This window comes from Aulostomus chinensis, chromosome 24 (genome assembly GCF_037954235.1).
Source record: "Aulostomus chinensis isolate RoL2024-O1b breed Wild chromosome 24, RoL_Achi_v1.0, whole genome shotgun sequence".
NCBI lineage: Eukaryota > Metazoa > Chordata > Actinopteri > Syngnathiformes > Aulostomidae > Aulostomus > Aulostomus chinensis.
The window spans coordinates 14169528-14195235 of NC_141343.1; the positions used below are offsets into that span (position 1 = coordinate 14169528).

Consider the following 25708-nt stretch of genomic DNA (forward strand, 5'->3'; position numbering starts at 1 on the left):
GCAGTTGTATATCTGATTTTTTTTGGGGGGGGGGCATAGGAAGCTTCGCAGACATCATGATGGAAATCAAGCTCAACTGATGACAGCCTCTTGTTGTTGTCTTTTTGTATATGAAGATTTACTTACATGGGGAAATGAGTTTTCCCTTTTTTCTCTGCCAGAAACTTCTGCATTCAGCTATAAGTAGACAGTGAGTGTGTCACAGGTTTGAATCCCACACCATGACTCCTCTGAAAGAGCAGCTCTACATCACTATTGGGGATTTTGGTCTCTGTGACTGGCCCAAACAATCACCAGGAAATGGTTGACATCATCTTGTTCCAAAGTCAACACCGCCCACCCAGGAAGCCCATTGGTCTATTTCCGACATTCTATTTAAACACTCCACAGTGATAGCCAATCAGCTCTCCTGGTGTGCTGCTCTTTGTCTGTCTGGGGGCCAGGTGGACATGTTTGACTCTTTGATTTGACCTTTAGAGGGTCCTTAAACAGATTATCTGAACGATTAAGGTGTTTAAGTTTGACCAGGCAGGTGCACATCTCACCCAGGGGACATAAATGTGGGTTGCGAGGTATTTCACAGGGATGTCAAGAAGATTTAGTGAGGATTTATCCCCTTGGAATGTCAGGAGAAGGTTGTGTTTGCCGAGGAAAATTCTACTTTCCTGAGATGAACGCTAGTGTTTCAAGTACATGGACCCTTCAAATATAACCATGTGTCCTGGAGGGTCAAATCCAGCCCAGGTCAAGCTCAAGGTCATCCACCCAGGATCGGGCAGCTGTAACCCAGCCTATCCTAAGCAGCTACAGGTACCTAGGTAGTGAAGGTCATTGCTGTTTTCGTAGTTCGGTAAAGTCCTCAGTTCACCACAGCAAGATTTTTATTTTTTAATTTTTAAAAATTATTTAAAGGATGTCTAATAATGTTGCCTACTGGTGGTACCAGATGAAATGTGCCACCATCCCCAGAGTCAGCAGGACTCACTCTCTTGGGATTATGTTAAAAATTTCACGTCAGTCCATCCAATCATGGAGGACAGAGTGAGGAGTTTAGACACACTGTTATAAAATAGGGTTAAGTACCCCACAAGGCCAAATGACCACTTCTTTTAAAGGTAGTTCTTGTAATGTTAGGAGTATATATATGCACAGGTTACTACAGTAAAGTCAAGTTTTGTGAGATATAAAAGATAGTTTGATCCTGAGCAACTGGCAAGTGGGAAAGTTCCAGCCTCACCAGCTGAACTCAGAATATCCAACTCGGAAAGTGGGAGGTTTTTCACAAGTCCTTCGTGAATCAACATTGTGTACCTCAGAGCAAATCGGTTCTTTTGGCATTTTTTTCTGACAGTTGACCTCAACAAGGAATGATGTTATTTATTTGAAAATGTTCAAATTTTACGGGCAGACGTTTATATTTCCTTATTTTTACAATGTCTTCAGACTCAGATTTACTAAAAATGAGGAAAACCTATGAAGACCCTTTCCACTTCTCAGTGCACTGACAGAAGATATGGAACAGAATTTATGGGATGACCATGTTTGCTGTCATGCTGTGAACACTCCTTACCAGGAAATGGGACTTTCCAAAATTTCCCAGCTGCATGAACACACCATAAGTACCCATATCCTGACTGCAACCATACATTGGCTTGTCACATCATTTGCAAAATAAGTCATTTAGATGGAGATATATTTGTCTTATTATCTCACGAGGCTAAACTGAAACCCTTCAAAGGAAATAGGAAGTAACCTCCACCATATAGTGAGTCAGAATCAAAAAATAGCCCTAATGTCTTTGTTTGTTGCTTCATGGTACGTCAGTGCCTTGTACTGTTCTCTTTTTGATAAGAATCAGTGATTTAATGTACCAGTATTAGACTTAATAGTCCCATGTGGTTTTATAGCATATGCACTTGTGTGTGTCTGCGTGAGGGTCTTGATTCCCACAGTTTTTCCTGCCTGATCTCATCAGAAACACACACACACACACACACACACTGGCCATCTGATGAGGAGGCAGCTCCCGGCATAGCTCTGGACAATGGCATGTGACTCAGAGAACATGTGGACAAAGAGAGGAAGACATTCAATAAACTGTGTGAAGGAGACGGACATTTTGTACAGTCTTCATAGGTGTTTGAAAGCGAGGGAGAATTGTGCGTGTTTTGTGCGTTTATTTTGTTGGCTGGTTAGAAGAAATCTAGGTTAGATGGGAAAAATCTTCAGAGGAATTGTTTGAATTGACTCAAATATTCGTCTCACTGCTCGCGCGTCTCTAATGAATCTGCGTGTGGTGGTTTATCAGTGCCGACCTTCTCGCTCACAAGTTCCACATTGCCGTCTCATTGGGCAGGAGTGACTATCATTTCCTGTCCAGCTCCCATCTCATTTCCTCTTCCTCTCTCTGTCATCCAGGTCGAATCTATACTGCAGCCTCTGCTGTCTCGCTCATTGCCCTCATAGTCCAGTTTCTCATGCAGATAATGGCTTTTTTCCCACCAGTTTGTACACTGCTGTACAACTTTTGACCTTCCGTTTGTGTAGGATATGAAAATCAAGTGCTTGCCCCTTAAACTGGCTGAAGCATTTGCTGTACATCCTGTCACACTGCATTTTCTTTAAGTCTTCAGCGCCAGATTTATTATAAAGCTCAATCACATTTTAAACAGTTGTGGATCTGGAAGTAAATTTTCCATTCTTTTTCTCTAGTGATTTTTCAGCAAATCTTTATATGAAGAGTTTGAAAGCTGGAAGCACGCCGACAAATTAGCATATGAGTAGTGACTATAAATTAAATGATTTGGTACCAAACAATAAGAAGAACATGAAGAAAGGTAAAAGTACAGGACGATGTACTTCATGAGGGTTCATCGATTATATTTTTTTCTCAGAGACAGGACAAATCAATGAGCATTTCTGTAAATAAGCCCGAATTAGCCTGAAGCCTAGTTTCCATCCACATTCCCTGGCCAGCTGCTAAGTTGGTAGCCTAAAATAAAATGAAAACCATGTTAAAACTTTAGTCATAGCATAAAACCATTGTCCTTGACTCATGATATAAAACAATTATGCTGCAGTCATGGTATAAAACCAGTATACTATTGTCATGGAGTGTAGTTTTTAGTTATGAAGCTACTGACCCCTTTAAGAATTGTCATCAATTTTTCCAACCCAGTGCTGTTTAAAATAACTACACGTCATGACACACGTGCTATTTTTGTTGCTGCTAGCTAACTTGTCTCCACTACATAAGTAAATGATATTGAAATATTCAAAGTTTCTTGATAGAAAGGAAAATCAGGTGTCTGTCGCTTAGCAGATACCATCGTTCCATAACCTACTCACTTATGGGGAGTCGACCTGGGATAGTTATGATATTATGGCTGATAATCAGCTCCTCTGTTGGGAATATGAACTGGATTTTTACCTCAAGAACCGGCTCTGAAAGGCCAGTTCTCCAGTAGCTTTCTTAAACTTGCTAAACCTCTCCTTTAAGGAAAATTAATGGATTTTCTTTTTATATATTCCAAGTTAAAAGAGCGTGAAAGACAAATGACCTACACAAATTCTGCAGACCACCAAATCATTTGACTACATAAGCACATAATAATATTTTCATAAGAGTAAGTAGTGGTTGAAAAGGAGGGGAAACTCGTGGGTTTTCAGATAATTGCAAGGATTATGAATCATAAATCCCACAAAAAAACGCCCGGGGGCAGTCGACTGGTTGAGTCCTCTCACTGGTTTGAGATCACTCATAGGTCCCCCTGGCCTCCTTGGCAACTCTTCCTATAATTGCGTTCAGGCGGCAAAGAAAGGATTAGTTACAACTTTCTCTTCTTGATAGAAAACAACCCACAATAAAATGCAAATTTATGTTGTGGTCTTTGAGGGTTGGATTTTCTCCAAGTACAAAAGCACTGCGTACCCCTGCCACTTGGAACTAGAAGTAATAGCTATTATGTGTGATTTTCATTCCTGCATTTCTTTGTGCCAAAATGTACTTGTGCTATCATATGTGTGCTTGTATCGTAGCTAAGTGGTTAGCACTGTTGTCTAATAGCAAAAAGTCCTGGCAGTCTCACGTCCTCTCTTTGTGGAGTTTGCATCAAGTTTATATTGGTTGTATAAACTGATCAGTTTTGAATTCAGTGTATGAATTTTGGGAAATTTTGGCCTATCCTTTAACATGATAATACAGTTGTACTTTATGATGATTAATCACATTATTTGACATTTATTTAAAGGAATTACAAGCAACTCGAAGCAGGTTTTGCACTGGCATGGCAAGGAAAGAAGGTGATGTAGATGTGAATGAAAAAAGTAACCAATATTGAAGTTTATAGCAAAATTTGATCTGTTTGTGTGTTTTTATGTGGGAAAGTGGAGGCATACCCACCGGGAGATTTGGTCCTCCCCCGTACGTGGACTCCATGGCTACAGCCTTGATTTGATGTAACAGAGATGAGACAGGAGGACTCTCCAAAAGGAAGACAGAGGATGAGAGGAATCAAAGGATGACTTAGAGATTTTGACTCAAGGCAGTGGGAGTTGATGAAGAGGAAATCCCTCTCTGCCTAAAGACGCTTCCTTGGAGGGTCTTTAAAAACAAATGGAGTTGCTGTGGCTCAGGATTGATAGAAAACAGATTCCCTGGCTGTACAGTTCAAACATAGCCTTGCTGAATAAGATATTATGCCTCAGGGGAAAATAGCAACTTGCCACTTTAAAAGTTGGGTTAACTGTCATCCAAAAATGTTAATAATTTTGTCACTCTGGGAATAAAGCTGTGTTTAGACTGACTTGAGTTCTCTGTGAGAAAATGCAGCCCACTCATTCATTTAAACAGGGCTTTGACGCACGCAGTGGGTGGTGAACACACGGTCCCTTGACAAAACAGTGGAATCTTGCTCGACACTTGCTGCTAAATAGCGGGACATCATCTGGCGAGGCCTGTTGTTGTCATTCAAATATATGCTGATGTTGTCAAATACATGATTTTAGTATCTGATCTATTTATCTCGTGATTACTCTTATGAAATATAGAATCGGCTCAGTTTTGCAGAAATGTTTTTTTAGTCAAGCTGGAATTCCCAAGAACACACCTGCCACAAATGCTGCTCACAAAGGATACCCATGATTGAAAAACTGACATTGTTGTTCTTTTTCTCCATCTATTTGCAGTGACTTGTCAATTCAGTGGGGTCAGCTGTCCAGACCTTACTCATCCACTGACCGAAGCAGTTCCCTGGGCTCCATGGAGAGTTTGGACACACCCACACAAACCACACAGCAGTACTCCGATTCCCACAATTCACCTGTCGACCCAGCCCTCTTCAACAACAAGAGAGACTCTGCTTACAGCTCCTTCTCCGCCAGCTCAAACACATCGGACTATGCAACAGTACCATTAAGGTCTTGTGAAGTAGGCTCTATGGATAACTTCTTCCAAAGTCTGGGGCCAGCTTGTCGAGGCTCAACTCTCAGAAGTTCATCTTGCGAGGCCCCAGAAGAGGCACACTTGATTGAACTGAAGTCAAGGTCACTGACAAGGCCAAGACCGAGGCCTGTCAAGGTAAAACAAAGACCCTCCTCCTGTTGTTATGATGAGGACAGGAGAGGAGGAGACTTTGATATCCTGAGGAATGGAGAAAGGGGTATCGATAGAAAAATGAACCCTCCTCAACCTCCAACCAGGAAGGATAGTTTCAAGGCAACACGGAGTTGCCCTAATATTACCAGCAAACGATGTGCTTCGGCCCCAATTGAAATTACCAGTGTTCCCTGCTGCTATGATGAGAAGAAGTCATCTCCAAATGGTGAAACAGGAATTCATAATGGCTTTTCTGCACCACAAGAAAGAGACAACACTAGAAATTTAGAATCCTACCAAACCCAAAGTCAGAATAAAGAACCAAGACCTATCAGATGTGATTCTGAAAGAGACTTCAGTTCAGAAAAAAACTCAAATCACCTCTCAGACCAAGTGAGGGCTTCTCTGGTCCCCATCACCTCCTCCAGTCCTGGTTCATCATCTGCAGAATCCTCAATGGAAGGTCAAGGACATTCTAATATTATGCACTCCCAGACCAAGCAGTCCTTGACAAGTGTGAATCGGCACAGTGCCCCTGAGACGCTCCTTGCTTCACAGCTCGAGACATTGCCGTTTAACATTGACGGCTCATCATTGGTGCCTTACAACCAGTTATTTCCCCTTGATCCTTCTTTGTCGTCTCATGGCAGCCAGTGGTCCTATTTGCCACTGGAGAACACAACAAACAACCAAGAAGCTTCTCACAATCATATCCAGGTCCCATCAAATGAATGGGGAGGAAGTCGTTGCTCAACCCCGGGTTCTGTCTTCTTTGAAGGGGATGGTGATGATGGACATCCAAATAAGAGACTGGAAGGAATGAGAGTAAATGACAATTCCCTCTCCCCAATTCAGCATCACCACTCTTGGGGCCGCTCTGTGAGTGTACCTGAGGATCCTACAAGACATCAGGGGAGGTTGAGTGCTGACAAAGTACTTGAGAGAGATTTTGAGCCTCTTAGTGCTGCTGCAAGTATGGACACTTTACTGGAGGAGCAAAGAGTAGTGGACAGAGATAGTGGAGGGCCAACTGAGACGCATGTTGAAGGAGATGCCATGAAGAGGTCAAGCTCATCCAGAAACCAAAGACGAAACCGTCGTCGCAGTGATCGGTTTGCAACCAACCTCCGCAATGAGATCCAGAGGAAGAAGGCCCAGCTTCAAAGGAGTCGTGGACCAGGAGGGTTGCTCTGTAGTGGTGAAACTGTCCATGAAGAAGAGATTCCAGACCTCCATGAGGAGGGTGAAGAATCAGACAGGGTGGCTGAGGAAAGAAGTACCAAAGTTACATTTGCATCTTCTGGTAGTCCCCCAGATACCCGGACCCCGGCCACAGCATTAGAGGACAAATCAACTTTGAATCAATTAAGTGATGGTGCTTTGCAAACTCAACCCCAGTCCACAACGTACGGTCAAAACAACAGCCTTTCCAGATCTGTTCAAATTGTGGACTCAGGCGTGCCCAGTTTTGGTCTAGGTATCCGAGTTGTGGAGGAACCAGCCCCTGCCGGCAAAGCCCGCCGCTGGCGTTGGACTCCTGAGCATAAACTTCAACCAGAACCTGAACCAAATCGACTGTATGGAGTTTTGGGTGAGAGGGTGTTTGGTGTAACAGGGTCAAGGCATGGGGTTTGCACCTTCACCTCCTCTTATGGGCGCTCCTCTTCCTGTTCTCAGATGGAGGAGTCTGATATCCTCCCATTTGCAGATAGAATGAAGTTTTTTGAGGAGACAAGCAAGGGCATGGCTGGGTCACACATCTCAAATCTGTCAAGTCGTAGGCGTAAGTCCCCCCAGCATCCTGAGCACCAGGGAGCAGAGCTGTGCCAGCACCCAACTCAAAGAAGATACTCCTACCAGGGAGGACTTCAGCAGGAAAACACCCTGCTTCCAAACACTATGGACTCCAGGTTGCATTCAGTGTGTACCAGCAGGGAGAAACAGAGAGAGGAGAGACAACAAACAAGAGAAAGGGAAGAAATGATAAGGGAACAAGACAGAGAAGAAAGGTTAAAAGAAAAGGAGATGCAGCAGGAGAAGGAAAGACAGGAGAGGGAAATGGAGAGAGCAAAGCTGAGGGAGACTCAGCAGGAGAAAGAACGAGAGGAGAGGGTGAGACAATGGGAAAGGGAGAGAGAGATAGAACTTGAGTTGCACAGGGCAAAGGAGAAGGAATGTGTCAAAAATGACTTACATCAGGAGAACTTCCATCCTAAGCCTCAGGCTTTCTCTCATGACCAGAATCCGGTTCAGCGATCTGCTTTTTACCCAGTCAACACCACGGTGCACCCTATGGAGAAACCTTTGCACGAGGGATACACAACGAGGAGCTATACACCTACAGAGGTGAGAATGCTGCTCGAACGAATGCAACGCATCCTAACACACCCCTGAACACACTCTTTATATTGTCTGGTTTACAGAGAGTGTAAAATGTGAGCTGAAAGGGTGTTTTGGAGCCACTTGTAGTGGTAATAATCTGAAATATAATTCTTCAAGCACTCATTTTTAACCTGTTTTATCAACATTATTGACAAATTAAATTCTCAATGGGAGGAGAATTTCGTAATAGAATTTTTCAAGGTAGGCTTCTTGACAAACTTGTTAGCAGTTACCAGAGAAGGCTTCCAAAGCTAAGTGAAGCCTTTCAGAGAGAAAGAAAAACGTAGCTGACTGAACTCAGACTTTTGTTTTGGATTGAAATGAGATCACCAGAGACTGAAAACTATCTTTCAACCAGGACCAGAAAAGCAAAATGCGTTCAGACTTTTACATGTTAGAGCTAAGTGGCCGTTCGATCCAAGTGCTCCGTGGTTGAATGGTTGGTTTGAAGTTGAACCTTGCATCCTGCGTGTGGTTAGAGTCTGAAATGATCATTGAAAATTCAATGGATCATTGGAATAGTTCGCGGAATTGAAGGAGCTTGAGCAACAATCGCGGACGCTTGTGTCAGCGATAACAGCAGCGTTGAATCAATTTGTGGTAGAGATGTAATCCAAGTCTCTTGGCAGGTGGTGCAGACCCTCTTCTGAACCTTTGAAAGTCCTATGAACTTCTGCATATTAGTGACCTTATCGTTTAACACTGACCAAAGCGAAACTGACATTTATTTTGGACTTCATTTTAGTGCAGCAGATATCTGCATAGAATGGAAACCTTTTCGTGGTGCTGTGCTGAGGGAGGGGGGGGGGGGGGGGCTTGAAACTTCTGGTTTTGGATCTTTTTCAAATGAACGGTGGTTGTGGGATGTTATCACTCTGGCATCAAACCACACACTCACACACACACAAACGCACACTGAATTCTTGTTATATACTGCTGACAACTTGTAACAGTAACAGATGTGCTGGATGAACCAGGAGGCACACACACTCGCACCCTCCACATACGTGTCAATATTCACATAGACGCTTCCACTTTCTGGCATGTGCAAAACATGATGCAAGCATGACACAGGCACATTTCCCAGGCGCAGCCATTGAGGTATCTGATCCGGTGTGTGTGGTTTGGAAGCAGAAACATGTAAAAACATAGACACGCAAGTGAATAAGTGAGTTACAATATTTGCGATCATCTGAGAAGCCCAGCTGTGTTTTCAGAAATGTTGGGAAACTGTTCGGTTTAATTTTTGTTGGCAAAATGAATCGGGATGCAGTGCTTGTGAAATTCTGGGCCAACATCGATACAAATGAATTAGAGAGAGGGATGCTGATGCTGTTGTTTTTTTGTTGTTGTTGGTTTTGTCGATATTTACTCCCCCTTTGGCGCAAACTAAACAAATCTCTTTAATAATGAGCTCAATCCAACACGTTTCTGAAATATTTATCGATAATTAGCCACTGCTACCTGTGAACGCCATCTTATTGTCTAACTCAAGGCAAATATCAGCCATAAAGATACACGGCCATGATATCTTTGCATCCCTAAAAGCACTTTTTAAAATTGACCTTAAAGTAAAGAAACCAACCTTTGGCATTTCGTTGGAAGCCCAAAAACAGTGTAGCAGAAATGAAACCCATAGTTGTTCGAATCATTTTTGGTTGCACAACTATTCCAGTGTTAGGGTTTCTTCCTTTGGCCCTTGCTTCACCCCTTCACCATATTTTTTGACCCCGGTCGTTTTTGCGTAATCCAGCTGACAGATGCGGGTGAAAACATCCACCGTGGAACCAGCAGCACAATTGTTATTTGCCCAGCTACTGTGCTTTTAAATGTGTTTATACATTCTGTACGGAACCACAAATTGCCTCTAGTAGCACATTAAAGTGTTTTAAGTTGGCGGAGGGACTAAAAAGGATGGTTGTGGGATAGAGCTTATTATGACAAAGTTATCAGTTGTAACTCCTTCATGGATTTTATGCGGTGTTGACAGAGAGTGACGGCCAGATATGTTAAATTCACATCCTGCTCCACCGAGTGAATGTTCATATTTGCATTAGAGACGGTTAGAAGATATCCTTTCTTACGAACGTGTGTTTGTCCTTCTTATCCTCGCCTGCGCGCGCGCGCGTGTGTGTGTGTGTGTGTGTGTGTGCGTGCGTGCTGGCTGCTGTATACAGTATGTCTGTCCAGTAATGAGGGTGCAAGCGTTCCCCTGTTCAGTTGGAATTTATTGGACAGACATGTCCTGTGTCATAGTCATAATAAATGATACGAGGCTGAGGAAGGCGTAGATAAACAAGACAACGGCATTATATCAGAACATTTTGACATAAATAACTCTCCGGCAGGGAGAACTTATTTTGAGATAGCAATTTAAACTTGCTGAACTCTTGATTGTGAAATTAGCTGCATCAAAAAAAACGCAAAATAATCTCAACTGATTTACAACCAAGTAAGCGCCTAGAAAGACCATGAGAGAGAGAGATAAAGGCTTTTTGGTGGACTTTGAGCTTTCAGTGAGTGGAAAGTTAAATTCATTAAAGGACAAAGACGCGGAAAACACGTTGATCAAAGCTGTGTAAAATGAAACTTGAATAACTTCAAATATATTTGGAATAAAACAGTGTAACAAATCCAGTGAGTAAAAATGAACCAGGTTGTTGGAAATCCAAGGCAATAGATGCAACCTGAAAAGCTTCATTGATAATGAATTATTTTTCATTCATGCATTAAAATGTTGGTAATTTGTTTTAATTTTTTGGAGTCCTTTTTTTGTTGTTGTTACTGAAAACAGGATGTATGCGATGTAGATTCAGTGCAATGAAGGAAAAGAATAAGAGAGATAAAAGTTTTTTCTTTTTCAAAATCTCAGTTTACATGTATTTTTCAGTAAAACATGAGTTTCACATTAGCTTATTTTAATACAGATTTTATTTTATATATATATATACAGTATATAATATACACACACATATACATGCAGTTTTTGAGTGTGAATATTTGCTTTGAGTACTTGTTGGGTTTTTTAGATGTCAGTCAGACAAAAAAAAAACGGAGCAATCGAATATTTCATCTCTGGCTCTGGTAAATTTGTTTGGTACTTCAGGTTTATTTACGATGAAAAGCGAGAACTTTTATTTGTAAAAAATGGGAATCGAAACGCTGTTCTGAATTTGGCCTTTTCCCATCAGACAATTTCATACCAGAGAGGCGTAACGTTTCCACTTCCCCTCAGTGAGGAAACATGCTGACTAACACTTTGCCCTCATTCTCTTGGTGTTATTAACCTGTTATAAATGTCTTCCACAGACTTGTCCCACCCGGCATCAGGAAACCAAGCTCAACAGGAATCACAGCTTGTCTGAAAGGTGAGCCACTTCCTCAGCTGTACCATTGTATCAACAAGTACTGTGGTATTTCATTCCTTGTCTTGATTACACTACATATTTCTAAAAGCAGCGAGGCAGTTGCCCCATCTCTGTCTGCCTGTTTCTAAGTGGGTCTCTGGAGACTTTAGGTGGGGGCAGCTCATTGTACGCTGATGGGCGGAAATCCCTCTCAGTCACGCCTGGCTGTGATTTGACTGTAATGAGCCCTAAGTGTGCGCAGCAATCATCCATGCTTAAAATGTGACCATAATGTTATGTGGTTGGACGGGGATCCCTGTATGTTTGAGGGACTTGACTTGGACAGGGCCCCTGCTCACACTTGACCCCAGTTCATTAAATCTTGAATGCAGAAAATAATGTTGGTAACGTGTTGCTCTTCTTAACGGCACCTTGTTATGTTACATCATCCAGTCTTTATGCTAAGCTAGGCTAACTAACCTTCTCCCGGTTGTGTCAACTTTTCCTCACGTCAGAGACTACCCAAGCTGTAGACGGGAGTCCAGACCTCCAAACAGCATGAACCAGAATCAACACCATCAGGGTCGATGGATCCCCAGGCAGGTCGACGACCCCAACGGTTACGCATCTGCTCCACGGCCGGCTCCTCTCTCACTCCGAGGACGAGCCATGTCCGAAAACGATCTCCGCTTTGACAGCAGCCACCGCTGGTCGCCGTCAATCTCTGGGGCAACCAGTCAAACTCTGATAGAGGTGGAGGAGCGAGCAGCTGGTGTCACCGGAGAAGAGGCAGAAAACACTACCAGGAAGAAGATGCCGCCTCCCCCCAGACCTCCACCCCCAAAGTGGGAGCAATTCCATCGCAGGCGTGCATCTCACCACACCCTCTTTTCCTCCTCTTCTTCTTCTGCTGCTTCCTCACACCCCGTCCCACCCTCTGATGTTGCAGAGGGACAGACTCATTTGTCCGCGTACTTACCTCCAACTGACATGTCCAGGCAGAGGTCATACAGTCTTCCGCCGCAGAGACAGGAAGTGACGGAGGGCTGCTCACGCTGCAACTGCAACCAACCCCAAGAAGTATCATCCAATCAGAATCAGCCGCCACCGAAGGAACACCCCATCTCCCATGCTCCGTCCAGTCAGAATCAATTTCAGGAACTCTCGTTTTCCATTGCTCCGCCCAGTCCGATGTTCTCCCGACGTGCCTTCAGGCCAGTGGTCGCTCCCCAGAGGGAGGGGAACTCCAGGTATTCTGGACAGCAGGAGAGGGTGGAGGTCTTGCCTCCATCACCTTCAACAGACAGCAGGTGAGCCAGGATGTACACGACTTGGTGCCATTCAGATGCTGATTCTGCTCTACAGCTGGTTGTTTGTTGGTATTCTCATGATTAATTTGATCTTCTGTGTCTTTCAAGTGTACCTGACATGACCACCGGCCACAGTCCCGAGCAGGACAGATTAACAGCGAAACCTCACAAACCCAACGTCAGACCTGGAGCCAAGTGGGAAAGGGTTCGGTCTCCGCCTGTTTTAGAAAACGGAGGCATTAGTGGGGTTTTACCTCCTGAGTCCTTCTTGGACTACAAGCAGCAGCAGATCTGTATAAATAGAGAGTTCCAGAGCGTTGAGCCGCAGAAGATCACTGAAGCAGGAACCGAATCTGAGACGACCCTCAGTCCGAGCCCCGTGCACAGCCTTGAGGCAGACCTGGACGTCCCCTTAGAAACGGACATTGATGATTTCCAGGAAGATGAGGGGCTTCCAGTTGAGGACGAGCTGATAACCAGCGAGCTTCCTTGCTTCGCACTACCAGTTAGGGTCCTGGAGACGGACATCGACACATTGCCTGACCCTGAGTCCTCTCCGCCAGGCAGGACAAGGGTGGAGAGTGGGTCTCTGGAGGAGGAGCTGGAAACCGGAGAGACCAGTAGGGAAGGGCTCAGCCTGGAGGAGCTCTTCCCCCAGGGTAGTGAGGGAGAGTCGGGCATGGAGAGCTGGAAAGGGACCTACCAATCTATGGAGCACAACACTGACAGCTTGGATAGGTAAGAGTGGAAGGGCAGAGAGACGCGTGCCAGCGGTTTCGGAAATCAGCTTGTTGTCCCGTCACTTTCAGAGCCAGACAGGAAAACCAGTAGCCTTCTCTCCTCTTGTCCCAGCTTCCCAAAGCAGCACGGACGAGAGAATGATATTTGTCTTCTGTCCAGCTCTTGGGAGGAAAGCAAATCAGCATATAAGTTGGCATGTTCCTTTAATCCTGAGTGTTGGAATGTGACGCTGGGCTGTGCGCTAATTACAAGGCCCATTTCATTTGTACAGGACTTAACTGTTCCTGTCACCGTTTGCTCTTTCCCACAACCTTTCCAGATTACCTTTCTGCGACCATTTTTCTCTTCCTGTAGCATTTCTGACGCAGCTCGTCATGTTTATTCCCTTGCGTGTCGTTGCGTGGTGAGTGCACGCAAAATCGGGCCCGCTTTTTTAGAGGCTGACTTCTGAAATGTCAGTTTCATGTTTAATCCCTGCAGGCAGCTCAGTTGTCAGCTCAGTGCTGAAAATAGTTCAACCAAGAGTTGAAGAGTGAAAACTCAAGAGTTGGCCTCGTCGATGTCTCATTCCATTTTTCCGTATTCGGTTGCTCGTTTGAGGTGTTTTCCATCTGCTCCCTTTTGTTTTTCTTCACACTTAGAGCAAATAATTGATTGCATTTATTATTTATGTCCCTGGACATAATTAATCCCTGGATTTTATGACCGTGCGTCTGTTTTATCACTTTGCTCCTGTATTTTATCTCTGCGCACATAAAATAAACCCTTCGTGCCTTCCTCCCCCGCAGGCGATCCGGTGCGAGCTCCAGCTGCTCGTCCTATTACAGCACGTCGGCCGCCAAGGCTCAGCTCCTCTCGCAGATGAAGGACTTCACTGATAACCGAGAGAGGGACGAGGACGACGAGCTGACCTACAAGGTAACAGCTGTCATTTGCTACCAGAAGAATCTGTCGTGGAACCAAAATTCTTCTGCTGTATATTTTCAACAAGTTTTCCTTCGTCGTGTAGAAACAGCTGATGGAAAGTCTCAGAAAGAAGCTGGGGGTGCTGAGGGAAGCTCAGAGGGGACTACAGGATGACATCAAGGCTAACGCACAGCTGGGAGAGGAGGTGGGGATGCTTCATACACTTATTGTCTAGAAACACGTTTGGGGATCAAGAGGTGGGTTTGCTATTTGACGGATATCCGTCTCAATCAAAGAGACTTTAACTGGACGACGGAACATCAAGTTCTCTCAGTCGGACTTCGTCTTTCCATGTCTGGTCGCTTCAGGCTCTGCGTTGTCATCTCCAGGTAGAGAATATGGTGGTGACGGTGTGTAAACCCAATGAGGTGGACAAGTTCCGCATGTTCATCGGCGACCTGGACAAGGTGGTCAGCCTGCTGCTGTCGCTTTCAGGAAGGCTGCTGAGAGTGGACACCACGCTAGAAACGCTGGACCCTGAGACGGAGCTCCATGAGAGGGTAAGGAGACGAGAATGAGACAGAGATGTAGAAAGAGGGGAAGAGAAAGGAGAGGAGGCAATGCGGGGAGGGATTCATTCTCTATTTGTCCTCTAGCTCCCCCTGCTGGAGAAGAAGCGTCAGCTAATGAGGCAGCTGTCTGAAGCTCAAGACCTGAAGGACCATGTTGACCGTAGAGAGCAGGCTGTCAGCCGGGTGCTGGGCCGCTGCCTCTCACCTGAGCAGCACCGGGACTACAGGTAGAACCCAATAAAACTTGACTGTCTGCAGCTCTGAGTACACCTCAGCAGCATGACATGCCGACAAGGAGTTACACCATCATTTTGTGACAGAACACACATAGTTGAAGGATTGAAAAAGACAAATAGTTGACTGATGAATCCATGTCCGACACACCCTGAAGTTGCAGAACGCAGTTTTAACAGCTGTTTCCTTCTCCGTAGTCACTTTGTGAAGATGAAGGCCGCCCTGCTGGTGGAGCAGAGGCAGCTGGAGGACAAGATCCGGCTGGGAGAGGAGCAGCTGAGGGGGCTGAGGGAGAGCCTGGGCCTGGGCCTGGGCCTGGGAATGGGAATGTCCATAGGATATAGACATTATTAACAACCTGAAGAGATGATTGGTTGTCGCTCTGCAGTATTCAGTCCAAGTTCACGAGAAGAAGCTGAACGAGTTGTGGACATGCAGTACACATTGAGTTCGTTGAGGTAGGGGCTTGATATTTCAGGATAGGAGATAGGAAGACCACTTTTATCCCTTGTGAACAACATGGAGCCACTGCCAGGAAGAGCTTTGCTCCTACATGCCGTTACGGTATCGGCCGGACGTTTGTCTCGACTGTAAGGTTGACGGCAACTGTAGACGTTTCTGGTGCTATTGCTTAGCTAACCGCTCCCCAGCTTTAAATTTAGCGTCCCAAACTCTCAAAGTAATTCTTTAAGGATTAGCAGGAATGTACACCCCGAGGTTCCTGGACCAAAACAAACTCCGCAAATGTTTGTCTTTTTAGGTTAGCAAGACAAATTTAATTTGGACTGGAGTACTACACCCCAGTACTACAGCCCCTAAATTTAAGAACCACAATTTAGAAACTTTGATCTTCAGTACTCACAAACCTAATAAGAAGAATGAAGTGAAGCATCATTCCTACGTTTTAGCGGTCACAGAAGGACTTGTTTACTTCCCAGCGTGTGCTGTGTCTGAAACTTGTACTGTAACACTGTGCTGACACTACACTTCCAGGACCACACTACGTTGCCAAAGACGTTGTTGCTTGATGAATGTGAGACGCTGCTTATTTTTGTATTTAAGTCTCCAGGTTCAGAGAATCAAAGGAGACGTTCTCTCCACACTAAAAAAAACGTCACGTGCCTGTCACAGCATTATTAACTGTCGTCGTTGGGAAGTTGGCTGAGCGTATAATCTGTCTCTCTGTATTCACCTTTGTTGCTGGCTGACACTTTTAATACAAATACTGTATTATCTACCATAATATCCTCATAACACTTGGTTTTACTGCCTGCAGCTGTGTTTTACTATGTGAGAGTCTGAGACTCCACGTTGCTGTCACAAAATGGCCGTTATGTACAGAGGACACTTTGTTTATAATGTAAACGGTGTGTATATAGGGGTTTTGAAACTGAAGTGACTGGATTGTAACAGATGCTTGGAAAAAGGCCAGGAACAGTCAAAGTTTACTGTATATTTTGACGGGGATGAATGAACATTTGGTTTTGTTCAAGAGCTGCAGTTTTTTGTGAAGCACCTTTCACTGAAGCATCTTTTACCCCCCCCCCCCCCAATTTAGCTCCCAACTCAGACATTTCAATGGCAAAGTTAATATTTACCTGAGACTCTTCATGAAGAAATACCAGAAACCTGCGCAGCTGGTTAGCTTAGCTTATCTCCCTTTCAGCACCTCCAGAGTTTACTAATTAACCAGTTCCATCTTCTTTTGTCAGGACAAAAAAACAAAAATGAGCAAAAAAAGTTTTTTGAGGTTTCGATTTCATTCCATTTGTACCGGGCATCGCTAGCCAGCTAAGTTTCTGGCGCTAAAATTAAAAGAGTGCTATCTTACTCGTGTTCATCCTAAAATGTCAAATTATTCGTTCGTATGACATTGAGCTCCGTTGCAGTTGCTTCTTTTAGTTCCTGATTCGGTGTTCTGCTAGTTCCGTGTGACATTTCAACGACAAAGTTACGTTTTACTTGACTTGCAGTTTCAAAGTGGATTCGTGAGGCCGGTTCGCTTGGCTCATCCGCCTGCCAAACCCAGTAATAAACAACGACGTGGTTGTTTAGGGTGTACAAAGACCAAAATTTCCGAACGACATCAAGAAAGTCTCGTAAGCTTGTGCTTTAGTGGTGTGGATTGTAATAATTTGACAGTCGGGCTAGCGGTGTCCAGTTTTTATGTCGTTCTAAGCTAAGCTTGCCTGCCGGTACTAGCTTAAACGCTAATTTGAACAAAAAGAATGGTTCCTTTCTCGATGCCTGTATCAATTTCAGTGTTTTTCATACTGCATTAAGCTTTTTCTCCTTTTGTGTTGCGCACGTTTAGCCCAGCACGTTTAGCCCAGCACGTTCAGCTTGAGTTCTTCCAGCATGTTTATTGTCCATCCAGCCACAAAGCTGAAACCAACCGCTGTCTGCTCCCTCCTGCCTCGTCCTCGTGTGATTTGTGACCCAGTGTTTCATCGCGATGTCTTAAACCTTTGGCGGGGCAGATTTATGGAGTTCAACACTGTCAAAGTAAATCAAGCTAAAACCAAAACACTGCAGCTCAACAAGGAATTGAAGCATCTGGAAAGAGGAATTCTGTATATTTTGACTGTTGGAAGGCAGAATCGATGTTGCGTGGAACTGAAGTTTATCTGCGACACTTTCATTGACTTTCGAGAGTTTCTGTTGGCCTCTGTTGGTTCCTGCTGTTAATACCAAACAAGTCTGAACTAAAAACCCAGATTTCCTCATTGATTCTTTTGTGCGTGTGTGTGTGTGTGTGTGTGTACATTTTACATGTATTCTTGAACTACAACAGCCATTTTCTACAAACTGCTTGTAAACTTAATTACTTGATTCGGGAGGGGAAAAAAACAACAACAACTGTTGCCTGTCCGAGCAGTAAGAGATCATTCTGTGCTTTTCTGTGTAATTCTGATTTGTTACATTTGTTTAAAAAAAAAAAGCCTTACAAATCCTTTTTGTGTCACTGAAAAAAACACTCACATGAGCAAAAAGTACCATAAATAATAATAATTATAGTATTTTGAACTAACTTCACGTCTTCTTATGTGATTTATACCCGTGGTGGACCCTGCATGTTCTTCATACCGTCTAAATGTGTTCAGTTCTGAGGTGGATTGTTTTGACGCGGCGGGGACAGCGAGGCAAACGCGGCCGAGGTCAGACGGCGGCCGACAGGAGCTGAGCGAAGCGCTGAAACTGGAGTTTTTGGTTGGGTTGAAGAGAAAGTTCAGTGTTGGTGTGTGCAGGGTGGTGGTTCTTTTACAAACACTGATGTTTAGATGTTCCAGTGCTGTGAGGACGAACCGCCAATCCAGTGTTCACGTGGATAAAAGCACTTTTTTAATGAATCAGAACCATCGTTTAGAGTTTTACACCCGTCTTCGATCACAAGTACACAAGGTTACACGACTTCTCACTCTCCTCGACGGAAACCATCTGAAGGACCCACGACGGCCGTTTCTGTTCTTGCTGATGCGTTATGTTGTTGTGTCTTCACCGGGTGTCTCAGTTAACTTGACAATAATGATTAAAAAAGAATAGAAATCTAAATAAAAAAACGCTTTTATTTTTGCTTTGGGAAACACTGATAGGGTGCTAATGCTAACAGTTGCACTGAAGTTTGAGCTGCATTCATAATTATGATCTGCACTCTGATGGAACTCTACTTAATTAACCTTAATTACTTAGGTTTTGAGGTATTAATTGTTGAATATTGTCAAATGTACACGTAGCACATGTAGCGAGGTACTACGTTACGACAGGGAAAGTATTCTTATCCTTCTTTTTCCAATCTGGTTTGGGGTTCCCTCACAATACATGAAGCAAGAAGGAGTTGAGGACACCGGCGGACTGCAAATATTTATTGCTGGATGGAGAGAACTGTTAAAGGTGGGGATGGGTGGACTCATGGAGACAGATGGAGGGAAATAAAGAAGACAGCTGTCATAAAAGTAAAGAATCTGGGGGGGGGGGGGGGGGGGGGCGTAAGGGCACGCATTCTTCTGTCTCACCCAAATTGAAGAACTGGAGACTGATGGGAAATGTAAGGAGGTGTAAAACAAAAAGAGGAGGAGAAAGAAGAGAAAAGTTTGCGTAAAGTAAAAGGGAATGAGGAAGAAACGGAATGAATCCCTTTCACTTCAGCCCCCCCCAAATGAAAGTGTTTGACATTCTGCAGGGACAGGAAGTGGAGGGAACGCGTCTCACTAGAACCACAATCACTGTGGGAGGTGGAGAAATGTTTATGGTGGAAGGAGAGAAGGAGGATAAACAACAGGGAAAGAGAGAGAGAGAGAGAGAGAGAGAGAGAGAACAAATATGAAAAAATGATAAACAAAGACACCCGCCATTTGCCCGGTGGTCTGAGTAGTTCATTACCCCGTGTCACCACAAGATGTCGCCGTTTAGCCCTTTTACACTGTGAATGCGATACAAAACAAACGTCAACGGCTGTAGTTTCCGTTTCCAAAGAATACAACGTGTAAAATAAGAAAGGACTCAATTTTATTTTTAAATCCCATTCAGTTTTTCCCGTGGCCTACATACAGCGACTATGAGCTGAAAATAATCGACTATTTGCTATAATCACGAATTTTGTCATCACGTGAATTAAATGCCAACCTATGACGTCACAGGTGTCGCTCGTGTCAAACCTCATTCATTGATTGACTCTGTTGCTTCCTCCAGCGTCTCTGAAAACGACTTTCTGCTCTCTTCTGTTTTCTTTCACTCGTTTGTAATCAATGACCGATCACTCGAACTGCTCCACTGACCCAGTTGTCGGCCCCGGCGACGCCTCTGAACTCCATTGCTTTTCCTACCGTGCAAATTGCTCCTGTCAAAACAGCCGAAATAAAACCGGAAGTTACAGAAGTAAGCCTACAATTTATAACCATGGGATAGACCGGTCTTGTGCAGAAAAACAGTAAGAACTATTATTTTTTTCTCAAAGACGGTGTAAGGTAGTCGGAATGAGAAAAAAAAAACACTCCAGCTCAAGGGACCGCGTCACTATTTAGATATATTAATTGTGTTTGTCGTCTAAAAATATAAGCTTTTACTTCGTTTTAGACGTCAAAGTAAAGACTAGACCCAAACTACGAGAATTATATGAGATCAACAGAAAAATCTGACATTTAGCTCCGATGTCGCCGTGCAGTTCGTAGACCGACGGACGAACCGGAAGTGTCATTTTAGCTAGCTTGACGCTAGGTGTTTTGCTGTCGAAGTAGGAAAACAGCAGAAGACTGCGGACTATTTCACTCACCTCGTCGCTTCCCAGTCAGCCAGAGGAGATAACTAACATCTTTTGGGTCTTCAAGGATGATTGTCGTCTTTTAAAACCGTTGTTTTGTTTTGTTTTTTATGCGTGTGTGTGCGATGGAGAATGACGCAGGATTTTCGGCGGAGCGGCGCGTGAAGTTTACACACCGAGGGCTGGTGTTGACATAAGCAGCCTACAGTAGCGAGGTGGCGGGGCAAATCCGAGTCACAAGACTTCTCCCGGCCTCCTGAACTGCTGGTTTCCGTCCCTACAGGTAAACCCCGGGCCCTCAAGGCGCCGTTTCCTTCCTTTTAAATGCTGCACGACTTTAAACACACGCGCTCAGACGGTTCGAATTTGTTTCGACTTGTCATTCGGTTATCGAATAGACTCGGCTCATTATCTGCCTTTGGTTTTGGCGCGGTGAGTCGTTCAGCTGTCGAGTCGCGGCTCGGAATCGAAGCGCAGGCGAATAATAAAGGTTTGCGCAAACTTCCTGGTCGCTGCAGATGTCATGATGGACCGGAGGGCTGACAGGACTGATAGCCGGTATCCGGTCATTTCAACACTCCCGAGAAATCGTTTATGTAATATGCTTGCCGGGAAGTATTCCGACCTGTAGTAGAAATTACTTGTTGTGATGTCTAAGTTTTTAGTTAGATTTCAACGCCAATATGGAGCCAACATCCTTGAAGGTAACTTTTTTTTAATGTGTTACTGTTTTTGCGGTATTTGATATTCCAGTTATTTAGAACGGATTCGATCAAAAGCAAATATGAGAAGATATTTATTTAGCATTGATATATTTTACTACACTTAACTGCCAAAATATTCATGAAAAAAAACCCTCCTGTCCGATTCAGCACATTGTTTCCTCATCAACTCAATATTGATATTTTTAAAAACTGACCGATATTATTACCTGTGCTTTAAGGTAACCTTGAAGAGCAGGTGACCATAAGGAGTTAATGGTTGAACCCCAGACCGAGTGGCTTGTTTCACAAACAGACCCGCCTCTCTCATTTAGGATTTAACAGTATGGAAAACCCTGGCTACTGCACGGGGAGCTTTGACAGCCTTCAGCGCTCCAGCGACGACGACGATGACGAGATGGTGGACATCGCAGGGGCCACGCTTGACTTCTCCACCACCGACGACGTCCCTCCTCTCAGCTCAGGTGAGTTGAACTCTGCGAAGACAGTTTCATGGAAAAGTCTATTCAAACGCCTGTGTACCAAATCGTTAAGTGGATGTTGATTGATTATGAATATATGGAAACAGGACTTGTGCGAAAGACCATTGTGTGGACTGAGAGATTTAGGACTCGGGGTTTATAGTGATTCCTTTGTTTGCAGTGTGAGGTATTTAAGCTGGTATTGCACAACATGGTCAATCTTATTGTATTTTGCCGTGCTGGATGTTTGGCATAGTCTGTGTGTCAACAGTAACTTGTGCATTATCTTGTATTGCCGTTTTTTACATTCCAGAGCTGTGTACACAAGATTAAAGATTAAATACCAGGTAGCAGTATAGGCTTCCCTAAACATTCAGAGATTGGCTTCGTTGAAGCTTCAGGGAGGAAGCCAACAGTTTGGGAATTTTTTTTTTTTTTTTTTAAAGCTGTCTTTCGTGCAACTAGGCAAGAAGATAGATAGATAGAAATGAGATTGTTGGTCCATGAATGTTGCCAAACACAGGCAAAGACCGCTATGGGAAAAGTATATGATGACTTTTGACCGGTATGCTAACACTTACCATTTACTACCATTCATTGTGCTAAGCTAACTAGCAATCTTGTTTACGCAACACAACGGCGAGAAGGGTATCAATCTTCTTGTCTGGCTTTTGGGAGGATGTATAAAAAGTAAAAGTCGGTGTCTACGTTTTTTTGAACCGTAGGATGTCAGTTCATCATCTAGTTTCTATTTTTGTGCGTCACATGGTTCTAGTAAGTCATGGTCATACATCTGAATAATGGGTTACGCTGTGCTCTCTCAGCCCTCTTTGTCTCACTCACATGGATCAAGCTGTCGACTTGATATTTGCGGCGTTATCAGTGCTGGTGGTGAGTAATGTTCCTCTTACCCGTGCCCTCTGTACCTGCTGTACCTGCATGATGTCACCGTACCACCAGCTCCTCACATAAAGCGCATTAAAACTTGTAACAATATATTCTGTGACTATGATGCCATTTAAGACATCCACTGTTGACCTAATTGGAGCAGAGATTTAAGTGAAATATCAAGTAAGAAGGTAATAAATAAGCCTCTAATGGATAAAATGCTAATGTGCATTTTGCGCGAGAAAAGAGGATTTTATTTTGTAAAAGCAGCAGAAGAGTTCAAGGTTACTGCTGACCCTCTGGTGCTGATTAGCAAGCCTTTTGAGCCTGGCATGTGTCCTACTGTCTTCTAAAGGGGGCGTTTTAAAGGTTCCGTAGTCTAATGGAAAATGCAATATATCCTACTGCGATCTTCAAATCCTACAGTATTTGTTGAATTAAATATTTTGATGTGGTAGATATACAGCTTTACTCGGAATCATCCAACCATTCGTCCATTTTCTATACTGCTTATCCGTTAAGGGGGGTGGAGCCTATCCCAGCGGACATTGGGTGAGAGGCGGGGTTCACCCTGGACGGGTCACCAGTCCGTTGCAGGGCCATCAGGAGCAATTAAGGGTTCAGTTTCTTGCTCAAGGATACTTGGACATGGTCACCGGGGAAGTGAGGATCGAACCAACGACCCTTTGGATGCTAGACGACCGCTCTACCTCTGAGCCATGGCATCCCATTACACATCATAACCTACAGACTTACGAAAATGTCTTTGTTTGACACAGGTCCCCACGATAATCCCTCTAAAATAATGTGAATTGGTTTTTCAAATGAATTAATTCCATAAGAATTCGCATTCCCTCTAATATATCCATCAAAAGAATCAGAAATACATATACTTTTCAGAATCACGCAGCGCTGATCAAACATTTCTCGGAAATTCATGGAAATTTATTGGTAAAAATATGTCCTCTTCTAGGAGAAGCTGTGGTGATTGTCTCAGCAGACGCCACGCCAAGCCATTTGAGAAATACTTCAAACACAGTAGAAACCGCTGTTGCACAGATAGTATTTCCACCCTGACAAAGATATCGGCTGCTTGGTTACTACTGATGTCACTGTGACATCATCAACTGAAGATTGCACCAGCAGCAAAGGGAGCCCGTAGTGTTTGTCCAGTTGGGTGAAGCTGAACAGGACCAGACGAGACCCAGCTTCGTTTGAGAACGGACAACTACAGAATCACAACAGGAATCACAACAGGGCTCATAGAAGAACACGCTAAGCTGCAGAGTGTGTGTAGTGATCCATTTCAAGCTGACTCAGTAAAATGAGTTGCAGAGTTTCCATCTGACAGCTGCACTTTGCCTCGTACTGAGTGTAATTGTTTGTCAGACTCTGGGGACATAGGGAATCTGTGTTTGGTTGGAAGGTTATTCCAGCCCCTCCCGCTGCTTTGAAGTTAAGAATAAATGAATAAATTCATTTCTTTATTTGAAAATATGAAAAAAATTGAAACTGAAATCTGTTGCCTGTTATTGATTTTTTTTTTTCTTTTTTCTGAAGGAGACCTTAGAAGTTGTGGCCGCATTAAACGTCATCACGCGGTGGTGTAGTATAACCTAGCATAGCGTTGGCGTTGAACATCTGGGTAGAACAGGTAGCTCACTTGACGATCTTGCTGAACGAATGAAGTGTAACTGTTGAAAACGTTTGTTAGCCACATTGTTGTTTTCGGCAAAAGTCCAAATTCCAACGTAAAATCTCGTATGTTTTTTGGCCGAGGGGCCCGATGGAGATGCTAACTGCCCTCACAGGTACATCCTCTTGGTGGCGCTCTGTAGGTGACAGCAGTAAACTGCACATTTTCATTAATTCTGTCTCACCTTTGTTTTAGTTTCTGCCTTTTCTTTAACTTACACTTCCTCATTTTCATTTCCCTATCGAGGCAGTCCGGTTCCCTGAGCTGCTAATTAAAGCACTTGAACTTGTTCCCAAGCAGGTTCTGGGGCCATTCGCTGTTTGCCTTGTATAACCTGTCGCTCAGGGACTCATTTGCCCTCAGTGCTTAAGAGATGAAAGTTCAGTCTGCTGGCTTGAGAATAAAATCTTGCTGTCAAAAATAAGTGACATGGAAAGTGTTGAGACACCTTAACCCTTCGGTTACTTCGATAGCAGTGGATCTGCAGGATGTCTAGCTTGGATAGGGAATTAGTTTTTCTTTCCTCTATGAAGGAAAAGGCAATAGGCAAGGTGATGACAGGTAGGAAGTGATTTTGAAATGCAGTGATTGCTTCTTCTTTTTTGTTTTTAGCCACATAACCGTAGAGTATAAAAACTACAGGCTTGTTGTTGAGGTGCTATTTGCTTTTTCCACCCCCCCCCCCTTTTTTTTTTCCTCAAAAACTTAAACCAGGAAGCAAGATGGCGTAAGGGCTGCAGCCTCGTGAGTAAGACCAGGTATCGTTTATCAGCTCTAAAGGCTTCCGCGAAACCTGCCCTCTGTGGAGTGATGTATTTGAAAATTAAGCTCAATCTCATCCAGCTGTCAGAAGTGTCATGAAAATCACACAAGAAGGAAAACTAGAACTCTTAGGAAGAAGCAATTCCAAGAAGTTAAATCAAGATTTAGTCCTCAACAGTTTTTCTTTTTTTGTCAATCACCGTTGTTGACGAAATGCAGATGATTATCGTGGGCAGTTATGTTTTATAGCACATTATAAACACGTTACAGCCTCCCAGTGCTGTTGAAGGCTGTGGACCTCCTTGGTGGGGCTCCAACTTCACCAATGATTGACCAGCACTGAGGCACCTTCTGGTACAGGGGCTATGAGCATGTGAAGGTCTTTCTCGATATCATGGCATCCACCTCTCAGTGTTAAACAGGAAGTGAATACCGTGAGTACCGAACTTTTATTTTTGTAAAGTGAGAAACCATCAAGTGAGACCGAGAACCTGATCAGGTATATACCGAACAAGAGTCTGACCTTCTTTGAGGTGAAGAACCTGGTCTTGATTCAAAGAAATTAATGAAGTAATTGGTGAAATCTATCTGTACTCGACACCCCAATCAACACATTTTGTCCAGTAGCGGTGAAGTACCAGAGACTAGTCTCAGACCACTTTCTAAAAGTTGTGGTTTTCTCTTGGAATCAACTACATTTTTACTGGATCCTGGCTTGGTCTTGGCTGTGGGGATATAACTAATTTGCCTGTGCATTACTTGACTGGATATGAAAACAACCTGCATTGGTCTTGTCTTGGTCTTGGCACACTCTGGTCTGGTCATCACTGTTGT

The 25708-nt window shown here is 43.9% G+C and overlaps 2 protein-coding genes across 7 annotated transcripts in view; both read left to right on the forward strand.

Moving 5' to 3' along the window:
• Positions 1-18576, forward strand: part of shroom4 (shroom family member 4) — a 57548-nt gene extending 38972 nt beyond the window's left edge. For both annotated transcript variants that reach the window (XM_086197552.1, XM_086197553.1), the window contains 9 exons: positions 5188-7942; positions 11288-11346; positions 11841-12635; positions 12744-13373; positions 14165-14294; positions 14386-14487; positions 14672-14842; positions 14939-15081; positions 15286-18576. In XM_086197552.1, the coding sequence (XP_086053678.1) occupies positions 5188-7942; positions 11288-11346; positions 11841-12635; positions 12744-13373; positions 14165-14294; positions 14386-14487; positions 14672-14842; positions 14939-15081; positions 15286-15442 (4942 nt within the window). In that variant the 3' untranslated portion in view covers positions 15443-18576. The remainder of the gene's footprint in view (positions 1-5187; positions 7943-11287; positions 11347-11840; positions 12636-12743; positions 13374-14164; positions 14295-14385; positions 14488-14671; positions 14843-14938; positions 15082-15285) is intronic.
• Positions 18577-19926: 1350 nt separating this feature from the next.
• The window catches only part of clcn5b (Cl-/H+ antiporter 5b), a 30049-nt gene continuing 24267 nt past the window's right edge, over positions 19927-25708 (forward strand). The window contains exons 1-3 of one of the 5 annotated variants that reach the window (XM_086196987.1): positions 19927-20015; positions 20477-20628; positions 21382-21531. In XM_086196987.1, the coding sequence (XP_086053113.1) occupies positions 21393-21531 (139 nt within the window). In that variant the 5' untranslated portion in view covers positions 19927-20015; positions 20477-20628; positions 21382-21392. Of the gene's footprint in view, positions 20016-20270; positions 20629-20696; positions 21050-21381; positions 21532-25708 lie in introns of those variants that run through there. The other 4 variants (XM_086196988.1, XM_086196989.1, XM_086196986.1 and 1 more) reach the window with 4 other exon arrangements.